The sequence below is a fragment of the Eptatretus burgeri genome, chromosome 9, assembly GCF_056783735.1.
Source record: "Eptatretus burgeri isolate ZD-2024b chromosome 9, Ebu_testis_v1, whole genome shotgun sequence".
Classification (NCBI taxonomy): domain Eukaryota; kingdom Metazoa; phylum Chordata; class Myxini; order Myxiniformes; family Myxinidae; genus Eptatretus; species Eptatretus burgeri.
In genome coordinates, this window is record NC_140969.1 from 42,327,801 (window position 1) to 42,350,434 (window position 22,634).

Genomic DNA, 22,634 nt, shown 5'->3' on the forward strand with positions numbered 1-22,634 from the left:
TGAGAGAGGTACCCACACCTAGCCAACTGGCGTGATGACAATTGAAGTCGCCACATAAGAGGAAGAGAGAGTTTGGATGAGAAGATAGAAGATGGTCCATGTTTTCGGAGAGTGAGGTGTAGATGGAGTCATCACTGTGACTGATGTGACAACAGTCATCACTGTTGAAACTTGGGAGGGGAATTTGGGAGATCTTGGAACTTGGGAGGAGATCTTGGAACTTTGGAGGGGAATTTTGGAGATCTTAGAACTTGGGAGGGGAATTTGGGAGATCTTGGAACTTGGGAGGAGATCTTTGAACTTGGGAGGAGAACTAAAAAGGGGAATGATGGGAGAAGGAATACATATTACAGTCAAGAATAAAGATGCCACCCTTTTAAGTTTACAACACTGTTCTGTTCTTGTGTACGCAGCTGCCAGGTCTCTGTCATTTATTGGAAGCACAGCTGTGCCACTGATGCTGTGCCCCTCCACCAGTAAGCTGAAACTCATTTCGTCGACCTCGGCAGGATAACAGCCCGAGTCAACCCCAGCTGGTGTTAATTCAGCAGCCAAAGGATCTCGAAGTTAAGATTCGAAGCCAGCACCAGGCTAAGTTTACACCATTACACGATGTATGTAAAAAGAAAACTGTTTTCCTTTATTATCACAATCTCTACACAGTAGATGATACACATAACACCCACAGGCCATAAAAACTAGTCCCAAGCTCCAGTCCTTTCCGAACGATGCCCTAATACCCCCCCCCCGGCCTATCCGCATTCCTCTCATCAATCATCATCCTCATTTCAATCTTTCCTCCACCGTTAATTAATATATAAACGGATCCATTAAACTCGGTGCTTTGAGTGCGATCGGCGAAAAAACGCCACCTGGTGAACTAAATGAAAAGTACATCGAGCTCGTCGGTCGATGTTAACGGCCGAGTGAATCGAGGACTACAGGCTTGAGGTGTTTGCAGCCCACCAGGCCGTGTGGTGGTAACTTTGACCAAACACCATGGTGTCCAGGGGAGACGGTAAGGCAAGGCAGCGCAGACGGAAACCCGGGGATAGAGACAGCTCGGAACAGCTGAAAGATCAGTGGGAACGAGCGAGGGACTGCAAGTGTGAGCGAGCGAAGAATGACGAGTCGGTGAGACCGACAAACCGGTCCAAGAAGCGAGACGCGATATTCGGCGAATCAATGGCGACTGTGATTGTGTTGGGGGCGGCAACGGCATCGCGTCTCTACAGTCTCAAGGAACCCGATCACGTGTGGTACGTTGTCGTCGTCGACCTTCACTATCCACTTTAAAACTCTCAGAATATCGTTTCATGACAAACATTGAATTTACTCTTTTTGCATTTTAACTTTGAACGCATTTACTTTTTCTTCAAGTGCCGCTTTGCATGCTGAGTAAACACCAGTTTATACACCGCGTATATCATTTACAACGTTTGATGTTGCGATTGTTATTGAGCGTGCGTGTGACGTCGCCACGTTTTCGATCCGCAATCTTGAGTTCAAGCAGTTGTTGAGCGTGCGTGTGACGTCATCACGTTTTCGATCCACTATCGAGTTCAAGCAGTTGAGCGTGCGTGTGACGTCGCCACGTTTTCGATCCGCCATCGAGTTCAAGCAGTTGTTGAGCGTGCGTGTGACGTCATCACGTTTTCGATCCCCGATCTTGAGTTCAAGCAGTTGAGCGTGCGTGTGACGTCACCACGTTTTCGATCCGCCATCTTGAGTTCAAGCAGGCAAAGTGAAAGTGCACGTGGATTGCATCATTGTGTTCACATTTGATGAAATAGGAGTTGAATGGCGAACGCGCTCTGTTTTGTTGTGGTAATCGTACCGATTGGAGAGGATTGGTTGTATCATTGACTGCCGACAAGCAGCAATATAAAGGTTTCGATGTTGAGGCTTGATTTGGACTTGTACTTACGAGCAGGGGGGTTCTCGGCGTTGCCTGGTGCTGTTCGAATCCTGTTGGTTATTTGAAGAAATCAATTTTTTTTTGTGGAGACCGAAAATGCTTCCCTTCACCCATTAAGGAATGGGGTCGGGGATAATTTAATATTACCTCACATAACTATAAAGACTTGGGCACTGAAGAGATTAAAAAAAAAAAAAATCAAAAATTTTAGTTTTTTATTATTTTTTATTTTTGTTAGCCTAAAACACTCCTGGTTAGCCTAACTCACTGATGAACCTCTGAAAGTTTGCCGAGGAAAAGTTTGCCATTCCTGAAGAAAAATGATGACTCAGACGGACACAGACAAACATCTCTCTTGTTGTACAGGCTTGGAAGAGTACCCGTCCCAGTGACGGGAAAAGATAGCCAAAGTATCTGCCCCCAGCGACGGGAAAAGTTTAAGTTGATCTTTCAATTGAAATAATATTTCATGGTCTTTAAAAGAGTCAATTGTGTTGCACTCTTGGTTTCACGCAGAGCCAAAGCTGCTACTTACACCACCTACCGCGAGATGGTGGTGCAACATCGGGCGGCGGAGGTTCGATTCGTCTAAAAAGAATGCAAAATATCCTGGTTGAGAAATATAAAATTTGGCATCATTACTCGTGCCTATTCTCCCATCATTTCAAAAGTGAATGTTGAGCTTTTCAATGCAACAAGAGAAGTGGCCACCGTAAACGGGAGACAGACGAACGCACGGACAGACACCATGGTTCACAAAATATAATAGATAACTTCCCTTTTAAGGAACTTCAACTCAGAAAGAGACCATTCGGCCCATCAAGCCTGTACAATGGTTGCCAACCTATGACTGTTTTTCTTTTTTACAGTCAAGGCTCGTGGAAGAGCGAGAACACAAAACGGATCAGGATGGAACAGGACAAAATAAACAGTCATGAGAGGCTTGGGGGACACCAACAATGGAGTTGAAAAACAAAATAGAGTGAGAATTGGACAAACAATAGGGTAGGGAGGAATGGGATGGACAGGATGGATACAGAAGGAAACGTCTTCCTCCACCCTCCAATCCTCTCTCTCCTCTCTCCTCTCTCCTCTCTCCTCTCTCCTCTCTCCTCTCTCCTCTCTCCTCTCTCCTCTCTCCTCTCTCCGTCCCCTCTTTCTCCTCCTCTCTACCCCTCCACCCTTTCTCCTCCCCTCTCTCTCCCTCCCCCTCCTGCTCTCTCTCACTCTCTGTCTCTCTCCCACTGTGTGTGTCATTTGCTGTTATCTCCATTTGCGGGTTTGAGGAGATGGAACAAAGTCCTCCCAGGAACCAAAGTATCCACATTCACTTTTGTAACGGATCACAGTTCATGGACCAAGTTGTTCAACTTTGTTCTCAGAGTTTTGTGCCGAGGGCTCTTTTCAGGATAGTCACCGAACCCCGGAGTGCCTCCAATTGTAGTTCATTTGTGTTAATATCTTGTGGATGGTTTTCAAAATCTCAAGTGAGGTTCTTCTTTATTATTTCTGTTCCTCCAATTATCACTTGAGCAATTTAGACACTCTTCAGCATCCAAGATCTCTTGATCTCATTTTTGAGATCTCAGTATTTGGTGATTTTCTTGATTTATGCATTACTTAAGCCAAAATCGCTGGGTACTGATATCTCATTGAGCAATGCTGTCTTTTCCTTTTTGTTCCTGAGAACGATGTCCGTTTGCAAGGCTTTGTTTTCGATGTTCACGCTCGATGCGATCATCAGGACGTACGTGTGCATGACATCCTTATTTTCATTGATTGCTTTTGGTTCGTGTTTCCATGAGTTTTCTGTAACTGGTATTTTGAAATGTTTGCAGATATGCCAATGGATCACTTTGCATATTTTGTTGTGCCGTTGTGTGTAAAGTGGTACTGGTAATAGTTTTTTTGCATCCTAAAAGCAGGTGACTAGTACTTCCTGTTTCTGTCTTGCAGAGCAGACACTTTTCCATTTGGCTTAGTCGCACCGTCTTTTAAAATCTATTGGTGTAGCGTCCTTGATCTTGAGCATTTATTATTATTCGTTCTCCGTCCCAGTTGAGCTGACCTCTTCCTTGTCGCAACTCGGTCCAATATTTTTTTTTTTTTTTATATTTTGGCTCTCTTTTGTCATTTTCCCAGTTGTTGGTGTATATTTGATATTTCTTTTGAGAAATTTATTTTGTCTTTTTTTGCAATTGTTTGGGGCTGTATTTGTTGCTGTTTCATTTTCCTGTTTGGTATCTTCTATTCGCACCTGTTTTTGGAAATTCCTTGCAAGGTGAACTCGGGATACTTTTTCTGGTTTGTTGTGTTCATGTTTGTTTGCAAATTGAATTGATAGTCTGTTGAGAATTTCACAAACCCAACTCGTTGCTCTGTGTACCTGGTTGAGTTCCATCAGGCCTCTCCCTCCCTCTCATCTCGGCACTTGCATTCTCAGGATGCACTGGTTTTTGTGCAACATTTTGTGGATGGGAAGGAGTTTTCTTGTTTTGATGTCCAACTTATTGATTTCTGATTGGGGTCAGTTTACTATTCCACAGCTGCAATGGAACACTGGTACTGTGAGTTGGCTTATGGCTTTGATTTTGTTTCTTGGGGAGCGATACGTTTTCAGGATATGCTTCGTTCTATGTAGGTATTCTTTGGCAATTGTTTTGCGCATTTGTTTGTGACATATTTGGTGGCCCTCTTCTACTCCGAGGTATTTGTATGATGCTTCGTTTTCTAACTGCTGTATTGTTGCTTCAAGGTCAATTTGTATGTTATCTGTTTTTGTTGGTTTACTTTCTACAAATGTGCACTTGACATACTTATCGAGTGAAAATTCCATTTGAATGTCCTCAGAGAACAGTTTTACTAGTTTTAGCTGTTCTGTCAATTTTTGACATTTGGTGTGAAGAGCTTTAAATCATCCATGTGTAGCAAGTGTCACCTTTCCTGGTCCTTTGGATGTTCTTCTATTGGTTGTTAGGGTGTATCTGTGTCCTTGTTTGTTGATGAGGTTACTCAGTGGGTCCAGAGCCAGACAAAACAAGAGAGGGCAAAGACTGTCTCCATAGAAGATCCCAGCTACAGCTTCACAACTAGTATTTCAATATTTCCTTCTGAGTGCTGTAATACCTTTAAGCTGTCTAGTCAAAGGGCGGAGGAGCTCCTTGTGAGCCAACGGCCATCCATATCTAGTGCTCAACTGTGTCTGCGGACGTCCTCCTGCAGTTGGGTTACTTCTTATTAGGAGGTTGGTGGCAGGATTTGCACTCCGGCCACCGTAAAACCCTTCATTCCGCAAAACACAAAAACGCAAAACAATCTGAAAACCCACTCCGTGGGAGTACCTCCTGTGCAGCTTCCCTTCGCAGGGCAGCTCACCGGATGATGGGATTGGGGCAAAGCCTTCGGGACCCCCAATCTTTGATGATAGGAGGGAAACCAAGGGGTAACATCCCTGGGTCAGATTGCGGGAGAGTGTGTCGGAGTGGTGCTGAGGTGTCGTCCACCAGACGGCGGTCTCCTTGGGTTAACCTGAGGCGGTCCCTTCGGGTGGGTGCCTGGAATGTCCTATCCCTAAGAGAGGATGATCACCTGTCTCTGTTGTCACCTGAGCTCAAGCGTTTTTGCATCGGGATTGCAACTCTCTCTGAGGTTCGGAGACCGGATTGCTGTGAGATAATGGTGGGTGGTTACACCTACTATTGGTCTGGTCGCTCTGATGGTTGCCATACCCAAGGAGTTGCTGTGGCAGTGTCCAATAAGCTGACCCCAATGATAATTGAGGTAACAGCGGTCAATGAGCGTTTTATGAGATTAAGGATTCATCACTCCTTCGGTGTCATTTCCCTGGTCTCTGTTTATGCTCCGACTGAGGCGAGTGATCTCACCGTGAAGGATGCATTCTACGCCACATTCGAGTCTGTGGTTGATCAGTGCCCCCAGACGAGATACACTTCTAGTCTTGGGGGCTTTCAATGCATCGACTGGAACTGATAGGGATGGTTATGAGATGTGTGTTGATCCCCATGGGTCAGGAACTATGAACCAGAATAGCACTAAGTTCCTTGACTTTGCAAGAAGTCATGGACTTAGGGTGGCTGGTTCATGGTTTCAGCGCCCACAAGCTCATCGCTGGACTTGGTATTCCAACGCTGGTGGTGCAGCAAAGGAGATTGACCATGTCCTAATTGATGGTCGCTGGAGGATGATCCAGAACTGCAGGGTCTACCGGAGTGCTCAGTTCCTCAATACTGAGCACAGGCTTGTTGTAGCAACTCTAAAGCTGCACCTTAAATCCTGGAGAATGGTACCAACCCAGCCTAGGCTGGATGTTGCCAAGCTCAGGGATGAGAGAGTAGCTGAGGACCTTGTGAACAGGGTGAGTGGACACTTGGGGGGGGGGGTCTGGGTGCTTTGGGGGGTCCTGAAGAGTTGTGGAGTGCCTTCAAGACCACCATCCTTGATGTTGCCGGTGGATGTCTTGGAACTCACCACAGGGCAAAGAAGAATTTTGTCTCTCAAGGGACACTGGATACCATTGATCAGAGTCGCAGGGTCAGGCTGAATGGCAGAGCTGAGCTGTTCAGGGAGCTGAGGCGAAAACTGTACGTGCACTGAGGATGGACAAGGAGGCCTATGTGCGAGGAATCTGTGGGGCGGTAGAGCATCACCTGTGGACAGGTGATTCTCGTCCCGCTTACAGGGGAATTCGCGCATTGCATTCATCCAAGCCCATCCCTCGGAGCACTGCAGTTAGAACAGAGAGTGGTAGGCGCTTGACAGAGGAGTCTGAAGTGAAGGCCCGCTGGGCCGGTTACTTTGAGCGGTTGTACCAGGCTGATCCCCCAGCTGTCGAGTTGGACGTCAAGGGTGTTACAATCCCTGTTGCTGACCCTCAATTCAACTGTGGTCCACGTTCGCTTGTGGAAACATGGGCTGCGGTCAACCGGTTGAAATGGGGTAAAGCTCCAGGGATCTGTGGCATCCATGCTGAACTTCTCAAGGCTGGTGGAAGTGCTGCACTCGTGTTGTTGCATGCAGTTTTGTGCTCTGCCTGGAACACAGGCATCATCCCAACTGATTGGAAGAGGGGCCTTGTTGTTCCTCTCTGGAAAGGGAAGGGTGATCGCCAAGACTGCAACAACTACCGAGGGGTGACGCTGCTCTCAGTGCCGGGCAAGGTCTTTGCTCGGATAATTCTTGATAGGGTTCGCCACCATCTGCTTGAGCACCAGCGTCCAGAGCAGTCAGGCTTTACACCAAAGAGGTCAACGATTGACCGTATCCTTGCTCTTCGTGTCCTCACCGAACGCAGACGAGAGTTTCGGCAGGGGCTGCTTGCAGCCTATGTTTATCTCTGTAAAGTGTTCGATTCAGTGAATCAGGATGCCCTCTGGAGGATTCTTGGTTTTTGTGGGGTGCCACCAAAACTGATCGATCTGATGTCTGAACTCTACTCTGGTACTGAGAGTGCTGTGAAGTGGGGTGGTACCATCTCTGACTTATTTCCAGTTGTTACTGGAGTTCATCAGGGGTGTGTACTCGCCCCCACACTTTTCAGCACTTGTATGGACTGGATTTTAGGGAGGATGTCGGAGAGATCAAGCTGCGGTGCATCGTTTGGGAATGTCAAGATCTCGGACCTTGATTTTGCAGATGATGCAGTCATCTTTGCGGAGACTTTAGATATCCTTTTGGGGACCCTCGAGGTGCTGACTGAGGAGTCGGAGCCGCTGGGATTACGGGTTTCTTGGGTAAAAACTAAGATCCAGGCTTTCGGTGACATCTTGGATGCTGCTGTCCTGTCTGTGTCTGTTTGTGGTGAGGATGTTGAGGTCGTGCAGAGATTCACTTACCTTGGCAGTGATATTCATGTCTCTGCTGGCTGTGAGTCAGAGGTCAATAGACGTCTGGGTCGGGCCTAGGGAGTCATGGATTCACTGGATCATGGGGTGTGGCGCTGCCGGTACCTGTGTGGGAGGACGAAAGTCCGAGTCTTCAGGTCCTTGGTACTTCCAGTCTTGCTCTATGGATGCGAGACTTTGACTCTGACCAAGGATCTGAGATGGAGACTTAATTCCTTTGGTACCAGGTCTCTTCGGAGAATCCTTGGCTATCGCTGGTCGGATTTTGTGTCCAACGAGCGGTTGCTGAGAGAGACTCGGATGAGATTTGTTACCTGCATAGTCCATGAGCGTCAGTTGCGGCTGTATGGACATGTGGCTCATTTTCATGACGCTGATCCTGCTCACCAGATTCTCTCAGCGAGGGAGTCTCATGAGTGGAGGAGGCCAGTGGGCCGACCACGTGCCTCATGGTTGCAGCAGGTTGACCATCATCTCAAGGAGATGGGGATGGGCCTGGCATCTGCCTGGGGGATGGCCAGACGGAGGCCCCTGGAGTACCGGCGGAAAGTGGACGCAGCGACGCGCTGTTCTGGCACATGCTCCCATACCTGACCTGTCTAGTCTGGTTCAATTCCAGACCCAACTAGACTGTCTGGTTGGTGCTTTGCAGGCAGGACTCTTGAATGGACGTTAAGCTGGGTTTCAATTTTCTAGCATTATTCGTTTAGTTGGTGTCTTTCTTGAAGAGTTTGCGAAAGAAGATGAAGCTTTGGGGCCAGATAAACATTCAAGAGTATTGAAGGAGATGGCAGAGCAGATAAGCATGGCATTCTGGGTTTGGGGATTACCGAGGGGGGAAGCTCGGGTTCTTCCCGAATGCCTGGCCATGTAGGCCGATGTGCCATGGATAATTCCACGGGTCGGCAGGTTGCTAAGCAACCACAAACTTCAATTAACCTTGTCAACTATAACAGGGTTCCCCATCTGACACCGTTTACCTGAGGAGCTGACTTGATTAACCGAGGACCATGCTCGCTGTGCGTAGTCAGACTACTGCCAAGCGAAACAATGAATACACAATGGCCAACAAGAGCAAATCATGTGGGACTTCCTGTCTAACAATCATGCTGACTGTGCTGGATCAATGGAGGAAATGACACTACGAGCAGGTTCAACTGAACAATTAACATGGGTTTATTTGCAAGGACGTGCGAGGAAAAGCATGTAGCACAGTGAAGACAAGGGGTTTGTTCACGGGACATTCATACAGCAGGGACATACAGTATTCATATGGTGTGGTAAAAGACACACAGTGATACAGATTCGTGCAATAAAGGGACAGAGAGCAGAACTAATCTTAGACTAGAATTATTTCTCGAAAAGGGCCCTGTATAAGGCTCCAGAAGCATTTTTTTAGTAAAAGTTGGGAACATGACTTTTTACCATAATTAAGGTATGCTGAATTCGACTAGCACTGTTCCCAAGCTGAATTTTGAGTTTTTTTTACCATCTAATTAGCATAAACAAAATGGCTGCCAAATTGACAATTTTGGGCACTTTCTTGGGACAGGCACTATACCAGCACAATGCCAATCTATATTACTTGTGAACAACTGTTAAGTTAACTGTTAAGTTGCTAAGGGCTTGTGTAGGCCTATACTAATGATTCATTATTGTTTGCAGACTACAATGGATCCCGTGATTAGCTTGAAGAGGCCGTCACCTGTCGACTACAGCCTGTGCATTTTCTGCCAAACACATAAATCCAGACAAAACCTGAGTGAAGCAACTGAACATGGACTCACAACACTCAGGAATGCAGCCTGTAGCACAAAGAGGCTAGGGGACTCCAAAAATATAGACTTAATTGATCATCTTGAGAATGCGTTAGATTCTACCACAGCCGTATCACTTGTGTGGCACAGAATGCGCTATGCCCACTTCACGGACAAGAGTAAAATAGAACGTCTTCAGAGGACTCAGACATAGTATTCACCAGAGGGAGCAGGTTGCAGTTCAGGTGTTCCAGGTGGTAACAGGCGTTCATTGCGAAAAGGTGTGCAGCCACTCAACTGGAGCCTTTGCATTTTTTGTCAAACTGCAAATAAGAAGGCACGACTGATCTCCGTCATGACTAAGCAAATGAGTGATCAAATAATTCAAGCCTCACATCTTGACTACAAAGTTGGCCTTCAACTGGCAGGAGTGATTGACCTAATTGCAGCTGAAGCCAAATATCATCTGCCTTGTCTTAGCGCATTTAACAGGTCTACTTCCAAAACAAAGCAGGAGTCAGCAAATACAGACATTGCTATGATATGGCTTTGCCAAGAGCTCCATCAATCAGCTGACAAAGGACATGTGATTCTTCTGGATGATGTATGGGAAAGGTATAAGTAGTTAACTGAGGCATCTTCAACCATGATTCAGCCATCCTATCAAAGCAGAAGAGGAACATTCAAGGAAAAGTTGCAGTCACAGCTTGGGGACATTTTCAATTTCTTTCAACCTCTTGACAGTTGTATATCAGAACAAAAAACCGTATTGATTCCCAATAAGTACCAGCCAACAGCAGTTTTGCAGATGAAAGCAGACACAGAGGAGAGTTAGGAAAAGTTAGCCTTTCCCAAGTATGAGCCCCAGGATGACATTTTCCTTTCACTTGTTCATGTAGCTATGAAAGTCCGTGGAGACATGATGGAAACTCCGGGACACAAAGGGTTCTCTGTCAGTGAAGAAGATGCTATAGCATGCATTCCTGAGTTTATATATGCTACTGAGACTGATCGGCAGTGGCCAGGCATCTCTTGAAGATGATAGCCCTGGGAACAAGTAAGAACATGTCCGGAGCAGAGTTCTGAGTGTGGCACAAGATCTTGTCTACTGCGTCAGTGGTGGCAAAAAATGGACTCCAAAACATGTTGGTCTTGCAAGTACTCTTCATCAAGCTACGCGGTCAAAAGACCTCGTACGATTGTTCAACGAGGCAGGGCATTGCCTGAGTTACGAACAGGTGTTGCAAGTAGACACTTCCTTGGCTGAGAGCACTCTCAAATCATTGGACAAAGCAAATGGTGCCATCATTCCACCAAACATTGAGGCAAATAAATTCATCCACAACACCTGTGATAACATTGACATCCTTGATGAAACACTTGATGGAAAGAATATCTTCCATGCAACTCAAATGGCAGCATGGCAACGAGGCCAAACAACTGATGCTTCTCTTAAAAATCTCGAGCTATCCACAAGACATACTTTGATTGTGCCAAATGGCCTGGAGGAGCTGCATCCTGTCAGTATAACTCGTGGAAAATGCAAGCCCGTATTCACAGCACCTGTCGACGAAGCCTGCTTCAGCAAATCTGAGGAGGACAATGAGTATGCAAGACAAGCAAAAGCTGCAGACCTAGCTTTCTTCTTGCGCCGTCAAAATTCAGAGATAAAACCTTCTTGGACACTATTCAATCAGTCATTGCCATCAGAGGAACCAGAACAGACAGCAGTAGGATATTTGTCTATAATCCTTGCTCCCGCTCATGAGTTGGATACTTTGAATACCGCTGTGAAAAGATTCATGGCAATATCTTCACATTTTGGACAGGAACATACAGTCCTCACAGTCGACCAAGCGCTGTACTGCAGACTTGTGGAGCTAAAGTGGTCTGTTCCAGACTGAAATTGAAATTTCCAGACTGAAACTGAAATTTGTTCACCTTGCAGCATGATAGAACTTTGTTTTGTTTTTATGATTACAGACTAGCAACTTTAACTTCTACATTTTATGCATAAACATCAGTAACCATGTAAACATTAATTAAAATGCTTCAAATATGTCTTAATCATTTTTCTTGACCCTCAAAACGTAGGTCTAGACATCTCATTTGTCAGGTTTGCATGTAGAGTAACAAAGTTACGACAGAAAATATATTTTTTTGGGTAATGGCGGAAGCTAATTAGCATAATAATAGATTTTTGGCATGTTACGAATTTTATTAGCCTGTAGCTTTGATCTATTGCTCAAGGGACATTTCTAGGATGCGTACATGTGAACAATGTGCATTTATTTAAATGGTATGGTTGTTCCTGTCCCAAGAAAGTGCCCCAAAATTGTCAATTTGGCAGCCATTTTGTTTATGCTATTTTAGATGGTCAAAAACTCAAAATTCAGCTTGGGAACAGGGCTAGTCGAATTCAGCATACCTTAATTATGTTAAAAAGTCATGTTCCCAACTTTTACTAAAAAATGCTTCTGGGATGCACATTTCTCAGAAATACGTCTAGTCCATCTGAGCTATTTAGATTAACATGACAGGCGCCATCAGAATCACTCCGTGGAAGGGTAGATGAGCAAGAGAGATAAAAAAAAAAGCTGAGGCGTTGGCAGTGTCTGGCTTACCCAGCACGTACACGTGGGCATGTGCTAGTCCAAAGTGCAGGTAAGGGTGGGGTATGATGAAGGGCAAAGGGGGATTTCTGGGTGCATGATGAAGTCCAAGTGGGGTGTGGTGTCGGTGCTTAAAGTGAGAAAGACGGTGAAAGTTGCTGGTCGCTCTAAAAAGAACGGTTGTTCAGGCTTTACCCTCGCCAATGGCTCTTTGTGCATCCACATTCGAGGAGTCAGAAAAAGAGAGAAACAACACACAAGAATCGGAACTGTATTGTGTGTGGTTGTCAATTTTGCTTCTTGCCCAACACTGCGCTCGGTCCACTCGCTTCCCCAGTGTATCTGAAGCAGGCAGGGTGGTTATCCCTGGAATGTGGGAGAATTGTGGTGAAGAAGGCAATTGTGGTTTAAATGGCAGTTTGTCTATGGTGTGCAGATTCAAATGGGGTTTTGGCACACATGCAAATTTGGCTGCCAGCAGCGAGTGCTTGGTCATGTGAGGAGAAGATCGTCTATGCAGAAGATAATGGGAAGGAATGGGGGGGGGGGGACTAACTAACCCCTCACAACACATATTCCCTTTGTAATCCATTAGAAGTAAGGGTCGGACCCCACCTGGAACATGTAAAAACTGAATAACTGACTTGGGAACTGCTGTATGTTGTGTGCCATTGCCTTGGGGGATTTCAGTTCCCAGAAGTGTGTGTGTGTGTGTGTGTGTGTGTGTGTGTGTGTGTGTGTGTGTGTGTGTGTGTGTGTGTGTGTGTGTGTGTGTGTGTGTGTGTGTGTGTGTGTGTGTGTGTGTGTGTGTGTGTGTACTGTGTATATATATATATATATATATATATATATATATATATATATATATATATATATATATATATATATATATATATATATACACACACAAATACACAACCCGTCGCTTTTCTGCTGGGAATATGGAGGGGGAGGGGAGGGGGAGAGCGAGGGAGGAGATGGTGGGGAAAGCGACGCCCCATAAAAACATAGCTACACACTCCGGGTGGGGGGTTGGGAGGAGGTAAGTATGAGGAGAGGGGGTTCTGGACTTGTGTTTGGAAGGTGGAAACATGGGATGGGTTCTGAACTTTCACTTTATAGTGGGACTTGTGGAGAAGTGGTTGGGGGGGGGGGGGAGTAGTACAGGATTGAATTGAATAAAAATGGGGTACGTTGAACAGCACATTAATACAGCTTGAGGAGAATGCCTGGAGATGTCCATGAGAGGTGGGGGGGGGGGGGAGTGGAGAGGTGAGGAGGTAAGCTCCAATATGGTTCTGGGGTCGTTTTTGCACACAAATAGCTGACATCACAAAATCCCCCAATATTAAACTATGTGTATTGATTAGCCCATTCCCATGCAGTGGGAGATGGGGTTTTGCAATTACTTCTTATGTGTGTCTGTCCAGGTGATTACTGTTTTTACCATTTGAGCTTTTGTCATTAATTTCAAGTAAGCTTCATTATGAGAATATGGAGAAGACAAATTAGTAATTTGGTCAAAAGGTCAAAAGATCAATTTCACATTAAATCATCATTTTTCATCTAATTGACCTGAATGTTAAGAATTTGCATATTGGGTCACTGAATAATTCATCAATCAAAAGCAAGAAGCTGATTTTTTTTCTTTAAATTTTATTTATTATTCCTTTTTAAGATCAAAAGGTCAAGGTCGCATAAAATCGTTAATTTTTTTCTTTGTAACTGTTTGAAACCCAACAATTCCAAAGTAAATGAGATTTATCAAATTCTGTCTTGGAATAAAAAAAAATGGCCCTTGTGTAAGCACATAAAATATGACCGACTTATGTGACTGTTGGGTGAACTTTACAAATATTGATTCTAAAACATTGTCATGTTATTTTCAAATTGTAGGCAGATTAGATCTGTGACTTGCTGCAGGTACCATATAAACCTATATGAACCAGTTTAATGGTTGGGTTGTCAGCGACTAAACCGTCTCCCCCACCAAGTTTCCTGGTGAGGAGGGTGTATGGATATGGAAACCCAGCAGGATTCAAAACAAACCTGTCAAATGGCAAAGGAGCTCCTGGTGAGCCAACGGCCATCCATATCTAGTGCCCAACTGGGTCTGCAGACGTCGTCCTGCAGTTGGGTTATGGTTTTTTTGGAGGTTGGTGGCAGGATTTGCACTGTGGCCACCGTACAACACTTCATTCCGCAAAACCCACAAATGCAAATAAAATTGAAAACCCACTCCTTGGGAGTACCGTGTGTGCTGCTGCCCTTCAAAGGGCAGCTCGTCAGATGACGGGTTTGGGGCAAAGCCTTTGGGACCTGCATTTCTTGATGATAGGAGGAAAAGTACAGGGTAAACTTCCTGGGTCGGATTGCGGTGGTGTGTGATGGAGTGGTGCTGAGGTGTTTTCCACCAGACGGCAGCCTCCTTGGGTTAACCTGAGGTGGTCCTTTTGGGTGGGTGCCTGGAATGTCCTATCACTAAGAGAGGATGATCACCTGTCTCTTATCATCTGAGCACAAGCGTTTGAACATTGGTATTGCAGCACTCTCTGAGGTTCGGAGACTGGATCGTGGTGAGATAATAGCGGAAGGTTACACCTACTCTTGGTCTGGTCGCTTTGATGGTTACCATGCCCAAGGAGTTGCTGTAGCTGTGTCCAATAAGCTGACTTCAATGATAATTGAGGTAGCACCGGTCAACGAGCCTATTATGGGATTAAGGATTCGTCACTCCTTGGATGTTGTTTCACTGGTCTCTGTGTATGCTTTGATTGAGGCGAGTGATTTCACCATGAAGGACGCATTCCATGCCGTGCTCTAGTCTGTTGTTTGTACAGTGCCCCAGGCGAGATAGTCTTCTAGGGGATATCAATGCATTGACTGGAACTGATGGGGATGGGTATGAGACATGTGTTGTCCCCATTGATCTGGAACTGTGAGACAGAATAGCACCAAGTTCCTTGACTTTGCCAGAAGTTGTGGAGTTAGGGTGGCTGGTTCATGTTTTCTCTGCCCATAGGCTCATCGCTGGATTTGGTATTCAAACACTGGTGGTGTGGCAGAGGAGGTTGACCATTTGCTCATTGATGGTCACTGGAGGTTGATCCAGAACTGCAGGGTGTACTGGAGTGCTCAGTTCCTCAATACCAACCACATTCTTGTTGTGGCAACTCTGAAGTTGCATCTTAAATCTGGGAGAATTGTACCATCCCAGCCTGGGATGGATATTGGCAAGCGCGAGGATGAGAGGGTAGTTGAGGACTTTGTGACCAGGCTGAGTGGAGATTTGGGGGGTTTGGGTGCTTTGGGGAATCCTGAAGAGTTGTGGAGTGCCTTCACGACCACCCTCCTTGATGTTGCCAGTCGACGTCTTGGAACTCACCGTAGGGCAAAAAAGAATTTTGTGTCTCAAGGGACGCTGGATACCATTGACCAGAGTCACAGAGGCAGACTTGATGGCAGAGCTGAGCTGCTCAGGGATTTGAGGTAGAAAACTGTATGTGTGCTGAGGGTGGACAAAGAGGCCTATGTGCGAGTAATTGGTGAGGGGGTAGAGCATCACCTGTGACCAAGTGATTCTCGTCCTGCTTCCAGGGGAATTTGTGCAATGCGTTCCTCCAAGTCCATCCCTCGGTGTACTGCAGTTAGATTAGAGGGTAGTCCGCTGTTGAGAGAGAAGTCCGTAGTGAAGGCCCGCTGGGCCGGTTACTTTGGCTGTACCAGGCTGATCCACCAGCTGTTGAGTTGGATGTCATGGGTGTTACTCTCCCGATTGCTGACCCTCCAAGCAACTGTAATCCACCTTCGTTTGTGGAAACACAGGCTGTGGTCTTTGTGCAGTGCCACCAAAGCTGATCAATCTGATGTCTGAACTCTTCTCTGGTACTGAAAGTGCTGTGAGATGTGGTGATACCATCTCTGACTTATTTCCAGTTGTTACTGGAGTTCGTCAGGGGGTGCGTACTTGCCCCAACCCTTTTCAGCAATTGTACGGACTGGATTCTGGGGAGGATGTCGGAGAGAGCAAGCTGCACTGCATCGTTTGGGAATGTCAAGATCTCTGACCTTGATTTTGCAGCTGATGCAGTCATCTTTGCGGAGACTCTGGATCTCCATTTGGGGGCTCTCGAGGTGCTGAATGAGTTGTCGGAGCCGCTTGAATTGCAGGTTTCTTGGGACAAAACTAGGATCCAGGCTTTCAATGACATCTTGGATGTTACTTTCTTGTCTATACCTGCTTGTGGTGAGGATGTGGAGGTCGCTGAGAGATTCACTTACCTTGGCAGTGATATTCATGCTTCTGCTGGCTGTGAGCCAGAGGTCAATAGTTGTCTGGGTCGTGCCTGGGGAGTCATGTATTCACTGAATAATGGGGTGTTCCGCTGTCGGTACCTTTGCAGGAGGATGAAGGTCCGAGTCTTCAGGTCCTTCGTGCTTCCAGTCTTGATCTGCAGATGTGAGACTTGGACTCTGACCAGGGATCTGAGATGGAGACTTTATTCCTTTGGTACTCAGTCTCTTTGGAGAATCCTTGCTTATCGTTGGTCGGTCTTTGTGTCCAACAAGCAGTTGCTGAGAGAGACTCAAATGAGATTTGTTACCTGCATAGGCCATGAGTGTCAGCTGCGGTTGTATGGTCATGTGGCTCATTTTCCTGACACTGATCTTGCTCACCAGATTCAGTGAGGGAGCTTTGTGAGTGGAGGAGGCCAATGGGCTAACCACATGCCTCGTGGTTACAGCAGTTTGATCAACATCTCAAGGAGAAGGGGATGGGCCAGGCATCTGCCTGTGGGATGGCCAGACTGAGGCGTCTGGAGTACCGATGGGAAGTGGATGCACCGACGTGCTGCTCCGGCGCATGCTGTCATACCTGACCTGATGGCTTATGATATATTCTGCTCTTTTTTTTCAAACTGAGCAAGACTTTTTTGGGCGTTCTGACTGAGCCATCACAAAAATATGAAAAAAGGTTGTTCTGTGATGTCTACTAATCATCTGTATCCTTTTAATTGAACACTTACGAGTGTGGTTTCATTTTCTGTTTTTGTCTATTTCCTAAACCCAGCTGGGATGAGACTCACTTTGGCAAGATGGGGAGTTACTACATAAACCGCACCTTCTTCTTTGATGTACATCCTCCTTTGGGCAAGGTATGTTCTAAGTTTGACATCCTTTCATACTTTCTTTTTGGAAGAGAATGAAAGTAAAATTTGAAATCTCATGCATAATATGGATTCACATGATGCTAAATTGTCACCAATGTGTTTAGTGTTTTTTTTTTCTTTCTTTTTTTAATTCTTGAGGAATTGGGGGTGTGGTCTTGAAAAATTGTTAAATATTTAATACGTACTTTCTCAATAAAATTTAATGTCAATTCAGAGTGGAAGGCACATTTGTTAACAAAGTGCATGTAATCATGCTGCAAAATGCGTTGCTGGTATATAGGAAAGTTTGTTCCATGCTTGGACTGGCAGTCAGCATATGAGAGAGACATTTTATTAGTAGACATTTTAATATTGGAGTGTAGTACACCAGCAAGGAATTTTTCTTTGTGGAACACATTTAATGCAGGAATATGGTTTTACATACCATACACCTGGGAACCACCTCTACCTGGAAGAGATGGAGTGAACTGCAGCTTCTTGCCTGGGCACCACAGAGTCCGAACATGGATTGGAAGCTACGCAAAAGCTGACCTCTTCCTAGTAGTATGCAAGAGCTGCAACAGAATGTACTCCACGTTTTGGCAAAATTTGGATCAGGTTATTTTTCAGAATAGCATTGATTTGATGCCTTCAAGGGTTCAAGCACTGGTAGGAATGATGCCAAAGGACATACTACCAGATACTAATGAATGTATCGGTCGTTTGTTTGTTTTTGGCTTTTTGTGTCATAGGTTGTTAAAATATGCGAGTAGTTTATTTACAATCATGAGCATTCATTTTATTTTTGGCAGGGCACTATATAGTACAATTCATGCATCATTTTGTTAGAGAAATGAATGCCTTGAACTTTCCTCACAAAGGAGTTGCATCATTGTTTTCGATGTTTGAGGGTCGTTTCACATTTGTACCAGATTTGTGTAATTGCATCTGGTGATTTGTGACCATGGTGGTTCCGGCTGGGCTTCTTTAACTGCAGTTTTATCAGAATGCTATTTTTTTTTCCATTTTGTATTGGGCTTGACATTGTAATTTGTACATGGGTTGATAGCACTTCAATCAGCCATTTTTCTCCACAATTTTGGTAACCTGTCATCTTCATACGAGTAATTTGTGTGATTCGTCAGGAACTCACCGCCTTTTAATTATTTTGTTCTTGACTGGAGATCGAATAGGGAGCGAGCCGTGTACAAAATCGGCATTGTGCACCTCAGTTGTAGTTTCTTTGCTTTCAATTCATTTTCCTTGCCCTTTATCATTATTTTACTATGAATATTTTCCTTGGTTAACATGCGTATGTTTTCTTTCTTTTACCCTTGATTACTCTCACCTTTCCTTGTGCAGATGCTCATTGGCCTTGCTGGCTATGTAAGCGGCTATGATGGCTCATTCCCCTTCAGCAAACCTGGAGAGAAGTTTGGGAATGTGCAGTACCTTGGCATGCGAGCTGTGAGCATCCATAAATATTCTCATTTGTCAATTTGTTATTCACCCGGAATGCTTTGGCCATGGCAGTTATCGATGACCTTATTGCTGGGAGATGTGGCGTCAACTCGCTTCAGGTGGAAAAGTTTGAGCAGTCCTCCATTGTGTATTTGGATTCAGTCATACATATTACATTAGTGGCAGTGTTAGCAGTGATTGACCAACAGAGTAGCTGCTTCTGATGGTCTTTTTGTGAAATAAATGAGACTTCAGAAGTGCAGTAAATACCTGGTGGATCAGAATCCTGTTTTGAAAAAGTGTTTTGCAAAAGGACCTTTCAATTTGACAAGACGAGCAGCCAGCTTCCTTTTAAATGGTCTGGTCAGTGGAAAATAACGATGTTTAGAGAATCAGGTTTTACCCATAAGAAAAGAGGTAGGGTGCAGTCATTAAGTATATTTTAATTGGAGAAAAGAAGGTTGATGAAGGATATTATAAATGTGCCTCATTGGCCAAAGAATTGCAGTCCATTGAAAACATTTAGAAAATGTATATATTTATATCGTCACCCTCATAACAAAAGTGCCGAAGTCATTTTATTCGTTGATGAAGCTTGGGCACTTTTGTTATGAGGGTAACGATATGCAAAATGAGCTGAGTAAAGTGTAGCAGTTAAATGAAGAAAATGAATATTTGTAAACAAAAATCAGATTAATTTAGCAACCCCTAAGTTCCTCAAATTAAAAACATCAACTTATTCCACAGCAGAAAGAAGGTCTCCATCAAACCACGGGCTTGTTGAGGATTATTTTTTGTTGCATACTCGCCTTGCTTATCAAATGTAGAATGGTGATGATGAGCATTCATGGGACAAACTCATACCAGCCAGTATAGAAAGAATCAAGTCATCAATCGCTCTACCAACATTCAACTGAAGACTCATTAATGAAAGGGAAATAGTGCTACAGATGATGAGCTACCTTGCAAGTGGATATGGGTTTAAAAATAAAACTTTTTAAGGTTTCAATATCAGATTTTCAGGAAATGGAATTTTATACTTTCTGAAATCCAGTCCTGGCTGGCAGCTGTACTCCTCTACATGTGCACATAGCTGTGCATGTCTTTTGGTTTTCTAAACAAGTACAGTTATCACTGCACAGACCATGCTGACATTCACAAATCAAGTCTTTTGTGAGTTCTGGTGCTGCTGGAGTCTGTGACATCATGACTGGAACATGTTTACCAGTTGCACTGTGAATCTTGTAACCAGAGTATTTTGGAGCTGGTGGGGCTGTCTTGATGACTGAACATCCCTGGACACTGTACAGTTTGGGTGACCTTCCATATTACAGAGGAAATATACAGAAGGTGTCTTCAAAATTTTATTGCAAACCAAAAAATTAGACATTTTCATAAATATGATTTATATATTTTGGCCTGTGAATGTTCATGGATCATGAATGAAACATCACCTTCGGCCATGTCTGCTATTTCGTATGTGTTTTTATAATTGATATAATGGTACTTATGTAGTACCTTTTGTTGGTTGTCTGTGTCTTTATATTGTTTATGTTTCTTAATCTATCTTTCATTACAGCAATGTGTGTGTGTGTGTGTGTGTGTGTGTGTGTGTGTGTGTGTGTGTGTGTGTGTGTGTGTGTGTGTGTGTGTGTGTGTGTGTGTGACCGCTGTTTATCGACAACCACTGGTCCGATCTAATTAAAACTTGCCAGATATATTTCTGGGGACCTGAGGATGTGCCTTTTCAAGGTTTGATATTAATCGGACAAGTGGTTCCCAAGTTATGGCCATTTATTTACCAAACCAATGACAAGACACGTTGTTGCGTGGGCATGGCCGATGGGGAAGGGAAGCTCAGTCGCGTTCCCCATTACAGGTTACAACGTAGGGCTTCCGGAGAGTAATGACTTCGTGTATTCTTATAATTTCTCGATTTCTTACACGAATTTATAGATAAACACATTGCCCCAAGTTATGATCGTTTTCATATTAGACGGTGCATAAATTTCGGTAACATCAGAGTGAGCTGGTATGCTCCGAACCAGGAAGTAATTTTTTTTCTCTCTTCTCTTCTCTTTGTGTTTGTCCTTGCGATGACATTGCGAAAAGGCAAAATACGTTGCCGCTAATTGAATATTTGGGCATTAAAACTAAATTGCGAATAATATGCAAACTTCCGGGCCACGCACGTATGGGCTCGCGAGAGCGAAGAAACGGCCTGTGTGGTTGTTGTTTGTTGTTCGTGGTTTGAATATTTATTTATTATTATTATTATTATATATATATTTTTTTATGGGCACGTACAAGTATTCTTAATCTTAAGAATATATAAATATTCTTAATCCAGGGTGTTTCCTAATATCACAATTGCAGAGTTAAGAGTCAAGGCTTGCCAGAAACCTTCCCACCTTCTCAGCTCCAAGACAGAATTCAGGAGGAGTTGGGTATATTTATTTATTTTAATTACTCAATTAATTATTTACACCGCTCCATCCCAATTCCGTCTCCATGTGCTGCACAGTGGCATTGCCAGGCGCCGAAGGCGCCCCGACCATGTCACGCGCTGCAGGATATGTTATTTATTTGTTTGCCATGGCGGCGGTGTATATTGAATGCACCACTACCTGCTTAAAAAAAAAAAAATTAAATTTATTTAAGCACTTAATAGTAGAGTTCCCACAATAGGGTCCCGTGACCGTTTTTCCGGGACCAAGGTTTGAAGGTTGATTTTAGTCAATTTGAGGGTGCTGATTAAAATGAGCTGGGGTGAACCTCGTGAAAATGTGGGCTAACTCGGCCGGATGCGAAAATTCAAAATGGCCACCATGCTACTTCCAGTATATCAAAAATTGCATCTCTTTGGTTCTACATGCCCAATTTTTATGATTTTTGGGTCAAAATATATGTTTTGAAGGTCAAGGATGTCAGATATTACCATTCCAGATTGTTATATTTAAGGGTTAAGTCACAAAATATGAAATATAACTTTTCAGGGGCCAAATCCAAGATTGTCGTCGAGTAACATCTGGAAAATAGTAAAAAATCAATTTTCTTCTCATAATATTATTGGCAGTAAATCTTTTCATGCAAGTAAATGTTTGTTTAGACTGTATGTGGGAGTGCACAACAAATTGAGACAAGAAGAGAAGGACGCAATCATTGTCTTTATTTTCAGAACATGATGTGTACATAATATCAATTTCTCAACTTTTACACTGTTCAGGTAGGTTATACCATTCTTTTGTATGTCCCTCCCTCAATTCTTCAGAGAACGAATGTTTTCACAGAACACACCATTTGATGCTACTATACACAGATGTTCAAGATACACTTTCAGCAAACTTCCTGTAACTAGGGATTCAGTCTCAGGCAAAGTGACAAAGACAGATGCTATGGAAAACAGAGCAATGGCATCGCTAATTTGGCTGGCAGAATCTGGTGAAGAGAAGTTTACTCTCGCACAGGTGATGGAATTTCGCGTGACAGATGAGTGTTTACCCATATTTAACATCAACGGTACCATGAAGAAAGTGCAAAAATCAAAGTTAGTTGAGAAATTAAACATGCAGCTTGTCGAACCTTTTCCAGATCAGTACATTGCCCTAGTCGATATGGGTTTGCTGTGGAGATTTGCGACCCCAACTGCAGAAGATCGTGAGAAAGCTGATGGGTCTGCCCTCACGTGGGGAGATTATGCTGAAAAGCTTTTTTCTGTTATTCGCAGAAGGCATCCAAAATGCAAGCCAGATTGTTTTTGTAAATGATGTCTCTGGTGTGGAAAATTCCATCAAAGACAGTGAGCATGAGCGTCGTAAATCCACGACAGCATATAGAGATGGGTCCAGAAATGTGTACGTGAAAACATCAGATAG

At 44.2% G+C, this 22,634-nt stretch overlaps 1 protein-coding gene and 1 pseudogene across 4 annotated transcripts in view; both read left to right on the top strand.

Annotated features, from left to right (window-relative positions):
- The first annotated feature begins 873 nt into the window (after positions 1–873).
- The window catches only part of POMT2 (protein O-mannosyltransferase 2), a 156,439-nt gene continuing 134,678 nt past the window's right edge, over positions 874–22,634 (top strand). For 2 of the 4 annotated variants that reach the window (XM_085894960.1, XM_085894963.1), the window contains exons 1-3: positions 875–1,259; positions 17,220–17,304; positions 18,661–18,765. In XM_085894960.1, the coding sequence (XP_085751086.1) occupies positions 1,000–1,259; positions 17,220–17,304; positions 18,661–18,765 (450 nt within the window). In that variant the 5' untranslated portion in view covers positions 875–999. Of the gene's footprint in view, positions 1,260–1,750; positions 1,891–17,219; positions 17,305–18,660; positions 18,766–22,634 lie in introns of those variants that run through there. The other 2 variants (XM_085894961.1, XM_085894962.1) reach the window with 2 other exon arrangements.
- Positions 9,356–12,935, top strand: LOC147020021 (uncharacterized; annotated as a pseudogene).